Source organism: Neurospora hispaniola (assembly GCF_033458365.1).
Source record: "Neurospora hispaniola strain FGSC 10403 chromosome Unknown B0T23scaffold_1, whole genome shotgun sequence".
NCBI classification, from domain to species: Eukaryota; Fungi; Ascomycota; class Sordariomycetes; order Sordariales; family Sordariaceae; genus Neurospora; species Neurospora hispaniola.
In genome coordinates, this window is record NW_026944406.1 from 362,114 (window position 1) to 377,269 (window position 15,156).

The window sequence follows — 15,156 nt, forward strand, 5'->3', positions numbered from 1 at the left end:
CCTTCCAGCTCTCCCAGGCTTGGCCGTTGGCCCATTATTCCGGCCATGCCCAGGAAAGTTTTGCCCACCAGTCTGCCCTTCGTTGTGCAACGCCATTGGCCGACTATGCGCCTATCCACATCACGGGAGGCTGTGTGCTTGGAACAGGCCGCTGCAATGGCCGCCAGGTCTCTAACCCCCGCATGCAGAACAGCCAACGAGCGGGGAGTGAGGTAAACGGATTACACTACGGTTGTATGCAACATAAATGCAGAGGTAATTGATAAGTGAACGTCACTCTAATTACCCGATCGCTGCCCAAGTCCTCGCGTCCTGCCAGAGTTTCGTCTTTTCGACAGTCGACATCCTCAGTCATCCACTTCACAAATTCCAGTCTCATGGGAAGTACTGAACTTCGAGTCAATTCTCAACATGTCGAGCGCGCCAGTTCCGAATCCAGAGGCCCATGAGCCGAATACGAAGAAGAAATTGCAATCCTCGATTCAATATGCCACGGATCAGAAGTCCGAAGGTCTTGCTGGACTTATCATGTGGCTACCAAGCAATGTAAAAGGCCTTCCTCAAGGGTACGCGTCCTACGACCATCCGGTTGTTATATTATCACCGAGCATCTCTATGAGCAACAAAGTCGAGATAGTAGGGGTAAGTTGATGTTACAAATGCATAGCATCCCCCCTTCCTAACAGTACCTTGGATACTTTAAGGTAGTACGGCAGGTAGATATTGATGATTGGAGGTACCTAGTATTTATGACTAATTTGAGCTTCTTCAAAGATGACGAGTTTCGGTGGTAGGGACATTACACAAAGATTCAAAACCTCCCGCAAAGGGATGAAGAACAGGGCCAAATATCTTCCCATCGAGCCTACACCCCCTCACCCGGACACGCCAGAGAAGAATGTAATGCTCAAGGTCTTGCCTTACAACCCAAAGACCTATTCTTACGTGGACGGTTCGGTGGAATCTAGAAGATCCGTTCTCTTCTCGGTACTTGAGGAATACCTCCCCAACGGCAGCGACTGCATGTACGTCGTTCAAAGTCCAAGGTTCCACCTCGACAAAGACTCGTACCAAAAGCTGGCTGCGTTTGTCGGCTTCTCAACTGTTGCGCTTTGTCACGTTCCTGTAGACCCGGAGGTAGAGCGAGAGCATCTTACGGAGCAACTCGCTGTCAAGAATGAGCCTCAGAGTCCATGCATGCTCCTTCCATTTCACAATGGCAATATACCGCTGCCCGCTAAGAACCAGCAAGCGCAGTCGAGACATGCAACAACACAAACATCAGAAGCAACCGAGCCTCCATTTCCCACGCACAGTCACATGCAGCCCATGTCTCCTACTCCTTCCGATTTTCTGGATGCGGAGCAAGCCTCTTTTCTCACGGAACACCTCAAGCGCAAATGGGCATGCGATAACGGCGCCCGTCACGTCTACGGTCTTGGAGGTCCGCTCAACTTGCCTAAATTTGGAAGGAATATCATCAGGGTAGCCATAGCCTGCGTTGCGATGCTAACCGCTGGAGGAGCTTTCAGTATGAGCACAGTTGGGAGGGAAGTGGTCGAGGAGCTTGAGGCGGGCGTCCAAGAAGTGATGTTCGTGGCTGCCTGGAAGAACCTCCAGATCGTGGTTGCGGCGAAGGACGCTCTTGCTAAAATGGCATGGGCGGTGGCCAGACACTTTAAAAGAAAGTGGGGGCATTATGCCATAGCAAGCCTGAGTGCCTGTGTTCTTCACGCGTATTATGAGCGGTATCCGGGAGGGAGGGGGTCCAAGTGGGATCAGATCTTGATGCTGGCGTGGGATGTAGCTTGTCTCCGGATTATAGAGTGAGATTGGAACGCGTTGAGGCTCATTCAAGGCGGACGACACGCCCCTGGGCAGGGATTTTTTCTCGCTTGTGTAAAGCGTGCAGGCAATGATCGGATTTGTGAGTCCAAACATTGCATGTACGTTCCACAATGGCTCGGCTATAACAGCTGTGCCAGTCACTGCACTTCGCAAATATATACCTGGGGCAGTTATAGCATTCGTCAATAGTTGCAGTGAAATCCAACGTTCCCACTAGATCTTGACGGACCGTCACAGTCCCATCCTGTTTCACGACGCAAACTGGTCTGGCCCTCGGTGGCAGAGTGACGGAGGTACGTTTACCTCTAGTTGACATCAAATGTGTCCTTCATCGTGGGATGGTTCTCATAGCCTGATACCTGCTCGCCCAGATTCAGTCTGTTCTCATATAAAGCCAAGTGCCTACAAAAATTGAAGTGTCACTCAGGAAAAGAAGAACGCAGGTACCTCCATTATTCTGAACCCACCCCTCAATCCAGAAACCAAGCCGCACCTTCCTTTTCTCACCGAGTAAGGTAGAGGTAAGTATCTCTGGCTTATTTTTCTGTTCTTCGCGTGCCTTCCATTTCCTGGCCATTCTCACTCACTTGTGGGCTTTGCCTTCCGTTCATTGGTCGTTCGAAGTCCAGTCCGTCATGTTTGCTACCCGTGGCAACGAGAACAGTTTTAATTCTGTACGTACAAAGTTTCAATAAGATGAGGTATTGTGGTATTGAAACCTCCAACGGAAGTACACGACCTAGGTACCTATTTACGAGTATCTTTCAGTCTATATAGAACCAAATGAATAATTCTCAGCCTGCTCGATTTGATCCTAGCAGCACATGCGCAAAGATGAATTACACTGAGACTGTAGTTAAGTCAAATCTCAAGAATTACTTCTAATAAAGGCCTCTTGGGGACTACTGAATACGTGTTGGGAAGCAGATATGACCTAGTGGGAGATGATGGATATATCTTGGACGAGAGGGAAATATGATACCGAACTCCGGGAGAGAGATAAAGTGGTAACGTCCTGAATTTTACCTACCTCTACCAAAGAACCGAAAGTTTCGCGGGCTGTTATCATTGCCTGCTCGAAGTTGTCAGGGTAACGGTTCTAGATTCATGTCATTTTCAATCTTACAATTTCTGCCGTAGCCCAAAAACCGGTAGCATAACTCTCACTTCCTTCCACATTCAAGAACCCCGCGTTCCACCAGAACTCTACCCATCACGATCCATTGTCCAACTTCTACGTTGCGTTCTACCACCAGTTTCTCTCTCGGTTACACGTTAACCACCACTCCATCTCCATCAGGTCTTTAGGAAGGCCATTTCCAGCAACCACACCGGGAAAACCGCGTCCAACGAGCCCAAGGGTTCCAACAGCACGGCACTCTCCCCATCATTTCCTCCACCCCACTTCCCCTTCCTCACTCCCTCTCCTCACTCCGCTACCCTTACCTCACCCTCAACATGGCACCCACGGAGAAGAACGTCGAGGAAGTCCTCGGCCAGATTGACGAGACCAAGGCGGTCTTGACTGCCAACCCCAGCGCGCTCGCCGGAACCAAGCGCCGCCGATTCGATGACGACGATGACGATGAGGGTGCGGGAACCAAGCGTCTCCGTGTCGGCGACGACGTCGATAACGGCAACGCCATCCCCACCTCCACCAACATCAACATCGGAAGGGTCTCAGACGAGGACCTTCCTCAGCCATCTCTCAGCTCGCTGGCACCACAAACCAGCATCTCGGGGCCCATCAACCCCACATCTCGCCACGACGGTCATGAGGCCAATGATTCGGAGAAGCCACTGCTGACTCTCCAATCTTCGCATGACCTGACGTGCCGGGATGAAGATCTCGCAGGACGTATCTTGTGGGCTGGACCCAAGGCTGTGAGAGATCTGCCTCGAGGTCCTCTGGACAAGAAGAAGGGCTTGCCTCCTCATCCTGCCCTCATCATGTCACCCAAAGTTAAGGAGGACGGCACCGTCGACTTTTTGGTAGTAAGTACCCGATCCTCTCTTGCTGTGACCCGGCCCGTTACCGAACAAGACGGCGTGTAACTGGAAAGTTGGAACTAACCACACATTCACACCCACCCACCAGTTGACCTCGTTCCAAGACAACAGTCTCCTGAAGAGATTCCCCGGAAACTCTGAAGAAGCCGTCAAGGCGAGGTCCTACTTCCTCCCCATCGAAGGTGCTCTCGAGACCGAACCCCACCCCGATGACCCCGTGAGGAACTTCATGGTCAAGACCACTAAGAAGCCCCACAACCAGAAAGCAACTTCCTTCGTCAACACGACGCACATGCGCAATGTCGCCTTCGACCTCCTTGTTGCGTACAAGGATGGAGGCCTCTTTGCGCAAGACTACTCCATCGACGAGGCTTCGTTCCACAAGCTTGAGGAGTTCATGACGAACCGCCCTCCACTGGAAGAAAGTCTCATCGAGTACATGATGAAGGACCCGAACAGCCAAGGCGGGGACAAGAAGCGGAAGAGGCCCAAGAAGCCGAAGACGCATAGAGCGGAAGAGTAGACTTCGGTCTGGTTTTCGTTCGTACACCTAGGCTTTGACGGGTTCCGTTTCCATGGAAGCTCGATGACGGTTGTGGGTGGCTCGGCCTGGCTGCACGATGCCCGGCTGTTGCTCTTTCTTGGGTACCTCTACCTCTAGGGGCGGTGGGGAAGCATCACAAGGTTCCAGGTTGCCTACCGACTGAAGTAAGTCTCTCTCTCACTGATGATTGCATCGAACTATGACTGTGTCTAGCTGATGGAAATCTAGGGACTCTGAAAGTGCGACATCACACTCAAACACGTAAGTCACAAGTAAAATACCCCTACCCTTTCCTTTCGTAAGTTGTTGTTCAACCGCTAACCATTATACTTTACCGATTTACCCCTTACTCAGTCCGACCGGGACTGGGCAAGGGGTGGGCAGGATGGCCAGGATGGGAGCTGGATTGGAGCTGCGGGACGGTGATTGTGGAAGGTTGGAGTCGTGGGCCGAGTGCACAGATGTCAACCTGGGTGGAGTAGGAGAATGAGGGAGTTTGGGTCTACCGAGGTAGTCATGGAGGGATTCGGGGCGATATGGCGTTTGGTTCTGGGTTTTGGAGCGGGCGGTGCTTTTGGCTTGTAATGGGTTCTGGTTTTGGATTTGGGATGGACAGGATGGGGATGGGTGGGACTGTTGTACTTGCCAGCTTGGGATTGGGTCGACTTGCGGTTTTTGGGACATGGACGAATCGAGGAAGTTACGGGCAGATTGGGTTTAACTCTTGCTATCTCCGAGTGATTATGGAAAGTGGAATGAAGGAAACATAGTGGACCCTCCAAGTTGGACTGTCCAAAAGCACTCGCTTTGACACAAAATTGACGCTGTCAAACAATGATATGTCTGGTACAGATTTGTGAAAACATCGCGCCGCGTCAACTTTGTCTTCTTCAATCCGAAGAATATTTTGACTATTGACAAAACGCGTAGGCAAGACGCATAATTGGATGAGATAGCATGTCGAAGGTGTAATGTACTGGATCATAACGCGTTCGGTTTATCCTTGCAACCGCTCGCTAGAGGTATCTAGAGGTAATAAGGCAGTGTCCTGGACGTAGGATAGAGCCCATTAGACAGGTAGTTATAGTAATCAAGCCATATAAGGTTGGGGAATGGTAGAGGTATCTTGGTGTGTGTCCTCAATAAATACATAGAGATTAGAGATCAGTCTTATGTAATATAATAGAGGTTCCTAGTTGGTAGAGGTATGTTATGGATCTGATTTGGTTCCAGGTTGACTTGGACAGCTTCGAAGGTCTGACCCGTTTTTTTTTCTTTTTCTTTTTTTTTTTTTTTTGGGGGGGGGGGGGGGGGGAGGGGACCTGGGCTGGTCCAAGATGGAAATAGTAATAACGAAAAGGGCTTGATTAGGTGGGCAAGCGCTTGAGAGCCTTCTCTGCTCGAGGCATCCGCCTGAAGTACCAGTGTCTGAGGTAAGAAGGTGAATGGAAGCCAAATGTTTGGATGGTGGAAGAGCGAGAACATCAGCCGATGGAGCCGGGAGCTCGTTATCAGGACTGAATGGATGTGATCACCCATATGTTCAAAGGAAACACAGTTGTAGAACAAACAACGCAGTCGCCAGAACTTGCTAGGTCCCGCGACGTAGAGGAAGGTACCAAGCATCGCAAACAAACGAATAAACCGGTGCTGAATCGTAAATATCCCCCACTCTCTGCTCGTCCCACTGCTTCCTTTTTTTTTGTTCACAAACTCAACAATCCTTCCGTCCTGCCTCGTTTTTAGAGGTACGTTGACTCCAGTCCGTTCAACTCAGCAAACTCTCCCTGCTCCAATTTCCATTGACATCGGAAAGTCCAAACCTCCCTGGTATCAAGGTCAGTGGCGTATCGACAGAGCTGGCAAGAACACATTAGTGACAGAGGATCTTCTTTCCTTGTCTACGCAAACCCTGCTGGATCAAGTCAAACACTCAGCTACCCCGCACCAGAGTATCACCGAGTCTGCGAGAGGCCTACTGCGACCCTCACCAATGGGACAAATCAGAACGCCTCAACGTTGACCAATCAATTCAGAACAGCCCAGAGCACAGTCTTTCACGGAGCCAAACATAAGAGCCGCCGCTCAAACGGACTCGAAAGAATACCTCTAGGAAGTCAAGCACGACCCGACCGACCAGCTCCTGCTTGAAGACATTGAATCGATAAATGAGACCACAGAGCCTCCCATTAGACACCTCTACCACCCAAACTTCTCCAATGATTCCTCAACCGTCCGGACCCCGAGAATCACAACCTTACTGCGTCGTTCCGCAGCCTCCAACTCCACCACCTGACAACGACGATCCTTCACCTCAAGCGTCCTCAGACTGGCACCTCCAGCTGCTCAAAGAAGAGCTACGCAAGAGCGTCATGCTCAGGCTCAAAAAGATAAATGGCCGCTTCGATGATCCATTTTCTCAACACGTCGTCAATAGTGACCGCAACCGCACTGCCACAGACCCTGATGGCACAAGTGAAAATGCCTCTACAGGTGGCAGCAATCATACCTCTACCTCTACTCAAAACCTGCCCCAAGATCAACGGCATCTAACCAAACCTGAAGTCTCAGACAGAGAGCCTCGGTACCGGGTGCATGTCGTGACATTACCAAAGCTCACTGTTGTAGGACTGGTGTTGGTTTCGTGGGTTATGTCTGCAATCATCGGCGGCGTTGGGGCTCTTGGCTGGACGTTTTGGCACAGCCAGGTTCGCAGGGAGATGTTTGCGGAGGTAGCAGCCGGTAGAGGTAGCGAAGCTTTGAAGGTAATGGGTAGAGGGTTGATGGGAGTAGGCGCGGCTGTAGGGAAGGCGGTATGTGAGCATTTTAAGCGAAATTACGAGCCGTATGTGTTGTTTTTGGTTTTTTTTTTTTTTTGAGATGGTTGATGCTATTGCTAAGAACCCTTGGTTTCAAGCTCAATATGGGCCAACTTGCTACTGCTATGCTTGTCGCGTCGAGATGGCTCGGGCTATAAAGAGGGAGACCGGAGTGTCTCCGGCGGAGCTAAATGCGCGTGTAGGTACCTCTGATGCGGGGGACGATTGGGAGTAGGACCCAACAAATAGGGTGCTTCGATATATCGGTACTTGGATCTGTCTGAGTCAATGTTCTTAAGGCTGTGGATGGGGCTTTAACGTGAACGGTGAATACCAGGTACCTCTACAGATCAAAGACCATCGGACCGGTGGTTGCACAACAAGGCAGCCCGACATTGTAACACACCACAACGGGCTAGAGCAAACAACACAGATTCCAACAATGCAAACGGCGCCTCAGTTTGTTCACACAAGAGTTTCCAGGCTCATCATTGCACTACAATGACTTCCTCGCCGACAACACGGGGTGCGAGCAATATAAGAACTATCTTACCGGCCCTTGTTCATTCCCAGTACCTATTCTTCATGTTTCCCTAAGCTTTCTGAACCCCAGCACACCAACCACATCATCAGATTGGATCCCTTCAACCAGTAAAAGCAAGCACTAGAACAATCACAAGTCAAGTAGGATGAAAAACAGAAAATAATGGAACCTAACAACCATCTATCTTCGAGCGAGAAGGAGGCTCCCGACGGGACGGCGAGTGTCCATCAACAAGCATTACACAAAGAGTCTACCACGGAGAGTCATGATCTAGGTCCCTCGCACAATAACCAGCCAGCTAGCAACGATAAACCAGATGGGCAAGGAGAGATTGCAGGTGATCACTTGGTCCAAGAAGATACTTCCACCGGCGAAGACACTGTGAAGTCCGAGGGCACGGCTTCAGTTGCTCAAACTGAGCAGACGCAGGTGCAATTTCTCCGTCTCTTGTGAAGGGACTACCTCTTGAGGCAGGCTTTGGGCACATGTAGTGGTTAGTGATGCTGATGGGTTGGAGATTTGCTTGAAGTTGACCTGGGACTGAGTATCAGGAAAGGACATAGACGACATAGGAAATACGAATGCAGGGCGTGGGTCAAGATCGCGCTGCGAAAAGCATCAGCTGCAGAAATACGGTACATTGATTTGTGAGAGGTACCTCGACCGAGGTCAGTATCGTGATGTACTACTGCTTTCCTGCGGTTAGGTTGTTTCATGACTGGAGGGCGTGTATGCCTTTTCTTATTGCTGTGAACATTAGCCCATGATACGTAGCGGGTATTAGATTGTAAGAATTTTAAAAGAACAAGGAATAAGGGGATGAGAAGGAGGGGGGGGGGGGGAGAAGACGAGAAGATTAGTGCAAGGGGTGCATGCGGACTGAATGCTGAGGGAAGCAAATGGGGGGAAAGAGCCGAGAAGACAATAATTTCAACAAATACTAATGCTAACAAGTATCAGGTCATAAGCTAACAAATATCAAACCAGCGGTCTTCCCAGTCATAAAAGCCTAAAGTCGCAGGCGCAATCATCGTCGCCTCCCAAACAACAACTCGAACCAGAGGCACCTTCCTCAGCACGACCACCTTTCCTTTCGACCCAACGCAAGCAGACTGTACCTACTACGCTCCTCCACCACAACAGAGCGCAAAACAGACAATGATGAAAGCGAGATACAATAGACCAATAATGAGTTTCACCAAGACATCAACAATTACCCAAAACCAATAAACAAGAAACTCCCACGCGTCTACCACCTTACCAGCCGCTCTCGCAACCCACTCAACTACCGCCGTGTCGGCCTCATATTGCACCACGCTCCACACGACCGCCGCCAGCAAGATCGCCTGAACCAACAGGATTACAACAACAAGCGTACCCTTAGCAAGCATCGACAGCCTCCCCTTACATCCCCTCTCCCTGTCTATACCGGAGGGAGCAATACGCGCATACTCATACGCCGGTCCAGCATTTACCTCCCACTCTATAGCTCGTACTTCAGCCTCGGTAATCATGCTTTCATATCCGCCCTGTCTCATCATCTGAGCACGAGCAGTGTCAACAGCGCGATCATAAGCGCGAGCGCGATTCCGCACATCCGTGGAAGCAACACCGAAGAAGATAAAGTCAACTCGAAAGGGGAAGCCCAACTGAGAAAACCAAGTACGTCTGGGTTTCTTTCGTTTGAGGATGGCGAGTTTGAGTTTGGCAGCGGCTCGAGCCCGGGCCCAGGCCCGAGCCCGGGCTCTTACAGCGGCTATGAGTAAGTCCTGGTCTCTTTCTAGAGCCTCAAAGAACTGGGAGCGAACCTGCCCATATGATCTTGGGGTATGAGATGCTGCGGCGGGACGGGATGACGATGATACGGTTCCGTATCCTGTTCTGGTTGCTGGAATCGGTACTTGCAATTTCGATGGCGGATTGGGTGCTGTCGCTTGGGTCTGTGGACGGAGGAGGGATGATCGCTCGTTGTTGGCTTGTTGAAGGGCCTGGACAGTGCTTGACCTGCTCGGGGCTACAGGCACATTCGGTGGAGGCACAGGACGGTAGGTCTGTATGACGGGCTGCTGGTTGAGGAGTTGCTCCCGGCGGCGTCTTCTATCGGCTTCCCAATAATCCTCCGCGACAATGGTGGTGTCCGAGTCCGAGTCGTGTGTCATTGCCGGCTCGACAACTTCCGGTAGCTGGGTCGCCGGCTCCGGTACTGGTTCTGGAACGACTACCGGTCTGAGTTCGGGAGTCAATGGGGGCGTGGCTGTCTGTGTTACTGCCGGTGTGGCTCCCGGTTCCGATGTCCCAGACGGACCAGCGACGATCTCATCAGCCCTAAACCCAACAAAGTCCTTTAACCTCCCATAAGACTCCGGCATAAGCACGAAGAGCTTCCCCGACCTGCTGTCATAGTTTCTCAATAGGTGGAAGACCACCCGATACTGCGTCTCCGTGTTTACCCACGAGTTCTTTCTCAGAACCGCACCACCGCCAAGTTTCAGCACCACGTTCTTGTCTGGTTCGTCGGGATGAGCGGGCGATGGGTCGATGGGGAGGTAGTGTGCCCGCATCCATCTTTCGTAGTTATGCCGGTGCCGGGTTTGTAGGTCCCTGCCGCCAAAGGAGGTCACCTATGATGCATCTGTTAGTCTGGGGAAAGAATGAGTGGAGTTATGAGTCTTGGGACAATGGCGAATGGAACTTACCATCAAGACAACGACCTCATTGTTAGGCAGCAGTTTTGGGGATAGTAGGATGACTGGGTGATCATGGCAGGCGTCTGGAAGTCCGCTCGGTGTCTTCAACTCGTTAAGTTTGGGCAGCCACATTATACGGCCACCCAGATTGGGCGGTTTTGGCACGTCATTTTGAGTGGTCTGAGATCGTCGTTTTTTCTTGACAGCACGGCGGGCGGACGGCATTTTGGGCAAGTATCGCAATTTTCAAGCGAAGCTGTCGACATAGATGAAAGATCGGAATCCACCCCTTCGAGTCTTCATGGAAATGAAGGAGCTCGGGCACAGCTGAACAACCATCACAGAACGGCAGATCGATTGTTGTTATGTTTTCATCTGTTTGTACCCTTCTTCACACCCGTTGGCTGACTGGTTGATAACCGTGTGGGGGAACGTGGCTTGGTGATGGTGTGTGTCGCCGTGGTGGCCCGTCGCACCGGCCCGCCCAGTCGCATGCATGCATATGAGCTTGCGCAGATCCAATGAGGAGGGTGGTCGCACAAGTGCTTGGGACGATAGACCAGCATCTAGGTAGCATCGAGGTAGCCGATCAGGCTACGAGGCAGACCGGCCGCAAATTCGGGCCAACAACAGAAGTGAAACAGTTGAACCAGGAGAAAAGTGAAGTGAAAGGCGCTGGAGTGCGTGATGAACTTGATGAAACCAAATTGCCCACGAGCGGTGGGCTACCTCCTATCATGTGCCGCCAAGGACTGGAGGAAACCAGCAACTCATTAAAGGAGGTTTTGCGCATTGCCGACCCCAGTTTCCTGGGACAAAACGTCGAAACTGGCTATGACCAGCACCTCGGTAGGTGCCGAAACCAGTGGCTTCTGGCAAAGGCTCGTGGAGAAATCCATAACCGGTCTCCTCTCAGATACGTGGGCTAGAATCATGGATGTCAGCAAAATAACGAGAACACAGGAGTGTGGTAAGAGGTAGAGGTGGTGGCGGCGCTGAACTCACCTCGGGAACCTCTATTCTTATCATAAAAGGTCCTTTTGATCGGTCTCTCGTCCACCACTCTGTAAATGTGCGAACCGGGATTAGGAATCAAGGCCGAAATTGATTTCGACCTTGGAGGATCACTGTACGCACACCTCCTATCTCTCCAATTATCGCAGCAGTAACAGCAGAGACACCCCAGAGGGCACCAGCCTTTCCCCTCCCTCCGGACTTGCCGCATCCATCGCGCACCTCCATCACATCGATCATTTTTCGCCAACATTACCGCACTCTGAGATATTGACATCTCAGAAGAGTATGTTGTTGTGCTGACAACCCCGCGAGTCTCGCTCACGGGGTGTTGCAAAGGTAGCCGCCATGATGGTCGCAACCTTATTTCATCTATCCTCTTCTCCTCTTCCTTCTCCTCCTCCTCCTTTGAGCGTCTCTCTGCCTCATCCCACCTCTCAATTTTAGGTACCCTCTCCGTGTGATAGTTAATCACGTCCCTAAGAGACTCCTCGGTAAGTGTCGGGGTCCTCTGCATATTTTTCCAGTTGATGAGGCACTGGTACGACACCGAATAGGACGCTTTGGCATTTATCCAAGAATCACGGAGAGCCTTTTCATTCCCGTTCCCCTCGGCGAACGTCAAATTGGAGGGTACGTCTTCGCTCCATTTCGAACAGGGATGGCCAGGCGCGCCAGGGAGCGGCAGGTAATATCGGCATGGGAGGGACCGGCCATGTCTAGTCTCCAGACCCTCTTTTGCGAAAGTGGTTATCTGGATAACAGAATTTCAATTAGCAATGTGATCAGCAGTGAAATGGTTGGGCGGTTATCTGATGAAAAGGTATGCGCGTGAATGTATGGGGGTCTACACCAGGAAGCACATACAATCAAGACGCGAACAATATCTGTTTGCTCCTCGCGATGCTCGGATATGATCAAAACCGGATGATCGAATAACTTATCATCCAGGGCTGGTAGATTACCAGGTTCTATCATCACCTTCTTGGGCAACCACATGATTCTGCCACCGACAAATTCGTGGTTGACCACGGACAAGGCAGCGTCTTTCTCCATTGCTTCGACGGACACTAAGTCGTCCGTATTTATATTCCAAGTACCGGTTAAGGGGAGGAATCATGAAACCACTGGAAGTTGAATCGCTTGCAAGTGGAATGTATCGCGTAGTGGAAGGCTCCTCCTAAGTGAAGAGCCAAAATTGGTTCAAGAAGACTGAAGGACGCCGCCGGTAGTTAGCATCAACACCCGTCAACACAGCTTCGAACATGATGGCCAACATTACCGGTACAAGGTATGGCAAGTATGGGCAGCGCAGATCGACATTGATAGTCTCCCGGATCGGTTGACTGTCTTGCGCAACGATACAGGAATCGGACGCTGGGATAGTTCCTAGAGTCGCCGAAAACCAGATCGTCACCGGCAATAAAGGAAGAAGCAAGACAAGTGGATGTCAAGGGCGAGAGGGCGTTGCGAGCATTAACAATGTGTCGAGATTTCTTGGCTTGTCGACTGTGAAAGACCGAATGATCACAGAGATACTCGGCCAACAGGAGAAAACAACTGGGTTATTTTATAGAGCCAAAGCGCTCTGGTCGTTGCTCTCGGCAATCCGTGTGACATGAAGGTGTTGGTATTCGCCTGAGACCGTTTGGATTTGCAGTAAACGTCAAGCTCCTCATCATAGCTACCAGCCAGCAGGCGGGGAATGCATTTTATGTAGGCACCCCATTATTTGAGGTAGGTAGGCCAGGTTCTTGAACATCAAGCGTAAGGCACCTCTTACATGAAGAATATGGTACATGGTGAGTGCAGTCCCATTGCCGCAAGTTAAGGAGAGCATCGATGCATGGTATCAGAGACATACATGGGCTATGGACTGCTCAGCAAGTCAGCTATTTGTATAGATGAGCTAGTTAGAGGGAATTAGAAATCCGATAGTAACAAAGGTACCTACCTAGGTAAGTAAGATATGCTGTAGTCAGATATGGAAGGATAGGATACCGTAGAAACTCGAGAAACTCACCACCGTCAATCTCCTCTTTAAGCGCTTGGCAGGGCATAACGCGGCGGCCCGTAAACCAGCATATGTAAGCAGATGTGTCTGTTCAGTTAGTGAAAACTCGATGATATTACCTACCACTCTAACTTGGGTGCATTCCAATGTACAGAATCGGGCTCGACCTGCACTACTATGTCCCCAATCGGGCGCTCAAAGAGGAGATTGACGGTGGTGAGTTTCTCGAGTTTCTACGGTAGTGAACATTCGAAAATATCGGCCACTACTGTAATTTGTGTGCGTTTCAATGCACAGGTTCGGGTCTGTCCTGCACAGATATGTGCTCTGCCAGGCGCTCAGATAGGAGGTTTTCGATACTGAATCTCTCGAGTTTCTACGGTAGTATATCAGAGTCTCTTTGATCGTAACTGCAAGATGATGCATGTGATCCTCGGCATCATGTCGTCTCTCAGTCTCATGCGACGTCTCGCCCTAAATTCTACATTAGTCCCATCCACAACTGAAAGCCCCCTCCGATGTAATGGTTGATAACCTACCTGTACCTCGATTAGAGGTAGGTACATGCTCAGTTTCGCTAAATGTGTCGCAAGGTGCTGTCGTGACTTGCTTTGCTAGAGGCATGCAGAACCCGGCGCTCCCCTTACCAGCATAGGGTATGCAAGCATGTGTCCATGTGGAAACGCGAGGACAATGCCCACCACTCTAGGTAACTTGCGTATTCTAACTTGGGTCCAGTTCAATTTACAGGTTTGGGCTTACCCCCTACCCGGCGCCTAAAGAGGAGATTGACGGTGGTAAGCTTTGCGAGTCTAGAGGTACAGTAGAGGTCGGGAAATGTCATGGAATAGTAGAAGTGCTCACCTGTACATGCCTCAAGAAAGAGGCTTATGCGCTCAGGTCTTTGGGCTTGCCTCGGCAGTGGATGAGTGCGCCCATCTGAGACATCGTGATCGTGTAAGCGCTGCCTGTGGTTTGTCACCACGATGGCCTCAGAAACGGGGTTAACACCGCACGAAATACCGACAGAAAGGTCCCAAACTGCAGATACCTTGAAATCCAGCCATGCCAATAATTTCATCAGAAAAATCGGCCGTCGGAGGTAGGACATTCGGAAAGTGAACCGTCGGGAGGTGGAGCATCAGAAGAATGACTGTCACAAGTTGTGCCCTCGAAGATGAACTGCGAAGACGAACTCTGTGGAGACGAAACTCCGAAGACAAACCCTCCCAAGCCAGACCACCAGAGGAAACAGTACCAGATGAGATACCCGCAGAAAAGAGGTCTCTGACCCAACAGATGTTGAACTTGCTTCGTTCATCTTTGCTTCCTCTGTCTCAGTCTGCTTTCCCCATCTCTACTCCATCAATCATTGCTCCTACCGTCTCTGCTTTGTCCACTCCTTCCCCCACCTTTGGCATCTTCATCCGTGCCTTCCCCATCTCTGCCTTCCCCATCTGTGCCTTTTCCATTTCTGCCTCCTCCCTCAACAATCCCAGCACCACACCCTCCAAGTAATAAAAAGCAATAAACCAGCGCACCATCTGCTAACAAGCAGTTCTTGTCAAGGTCGCAATAGTAGGGGTAGTAATATCACACTACAAGACATCAAGAAATGGTAGGGAACGCTCTAGATTCTTGTAGGGTTAGCCCAGCACCTTTTGAGAGTTCTGTAT

At 50.7% G+C, this 15,156-nt stretch overlaps 7 protein-coding genes across 7 annotated transcripts; 4 read left to right on the top strand and 3 right to left on the bottom strand.

Moving 5' to 3' along the window:
• The first annotated feature begins 290 nt into the window (after nt 1-290).
• Nucleotides 291-2,106, top strand: B0T23DRAFT_368590 (uncharacterized protein). Its single transcript, XM_062836455.1, has 2 exons — nt 291-642; nt 775-2,106. Exons 1-2 carry the CDS (start codon nt 412-414, stop codon nt 1,828-1,830), a joined length of 1,287 nt encoding a protein of 428 aa, XP_062696430.1. The 5' UTR covers nt 291-411; the 3' UTR covers nt 1,831-2,106.
• A 1,200-nt stretch (nt 2,107-3,306) lies between these two features.
• On the top strand, nt 3,307-4,381 carry B0T23DRAFT_307894 (uncharacterized protein; the record flags this gene model as incomplete). Its single annotated transcript, XM_062834446.1, has 2 exons — nt 3,307-3,843; nt 3,947-4,381. 2 exons carry the CDS (start codon nt 3,307-3,309, stop codon nt 4,379-4,381), a joined length of 972 nt encoding a protein of 323 aa, XP_062696431.1.
• A 2,220-nt stretch (nt 4,382-6,601) lies between these two features.
• B0T23DRAFT_400533 (uncharacterized protein) lies at nt 6,602-7,227 on the bottom strand (the record flags this gene model as incomplete). Its single annotated transcript, XM_062838494.1, has 2 exons — nt 6,602-6,744; nt 7,023-7,227. 2 exons carry the CDS (start codon nt 7,225-7,227, stop codon nt 6,602-6,604), a joined length of 348 nt encoding a protein of 115 aa, XP_062696432.1.
• Nucleotides 7,228-7,927: 700 nt separating this feature from the next.
• On the top strand, nt 7,928-8,416 carry B0T23DRAFT_306029 (uncharacterized protein; the record flags this gene model as incomplete). The annotated part of the gene is made up of 2 exons (XM_062834346.1): nt 7,928-8,214; nt 8,338-8,416. The coding sequence occupies 2 exons, from the start codon at nt 7,928-7,930 to the stop codon at nt 8,414-8,416; spliced, it is 366 nt and encodes a 121-aa protein (XP_062696433.1).
• A 470-nt stretch (nt 8,417-8,886) lies between these two features.
• Nucleotides 8,887-10,677, bottom strand: B0T23DRAFT_308122 (uncharacterized protein; the record flags this gene model as incomplete). Its single annotated transcript, XM_062834461.1, has 2 exons — nt 8,887-10,386; nt 10,462-10,677. 2 exons carry the CDS (start codon nt 10,675-10,677, stop codon nt 8,887-8,889), a joined length of 1,716 nt encoding a protein of 571 aa, XP_062696434.1.
• A 450-nt stretch (nt 10,678-11,127) lies between these two features.
• B0T23DRAFT_433718 (uncharacterized protein) lies at nt 11,128-12,522 on the bottom strand (the record flags this gene model as incomplete). The annotated part of the gene is made up of 3 exons (XM_062840461.1): nt 11,128-11,377; nt 11,458-12,220; nt 12,334-12,522. 3 exons carry the CDS (start codon nt 12,520-12,522, stop codon nt 11,226-11,228), a joined length of 1,104 nt encoding a protein of 367 aa, XP_062696435.1. The 3' UTR covers nt 11,128-11,225.
• A 1,104-nt stretch (nt 12,523-13,626) lies between these two features.
• Nucleotides 13,627-14,998, top strand: B0T23DRAFT_391514 (uncharacterized protein; the record flags this gene model as incomplete). Its single annotated transcript, XM_062837947.1, has 6 exons — nt 13,627-13,696; nt 14,035-14,036; nt 14,099-14,136; nt 14,219-14,277; nt 14,361-14,437; nt 14,822-14,998. 6 exons carry the CDS (start codon nt 13,627-13,629, stop codon nt 14,996-14,998), a joined length of 423 nt encoding a protein of 140 aa, XP_062696436.1.
• Nucleotides 14,999-15,156: the final 158 nt, after the last annotated feature.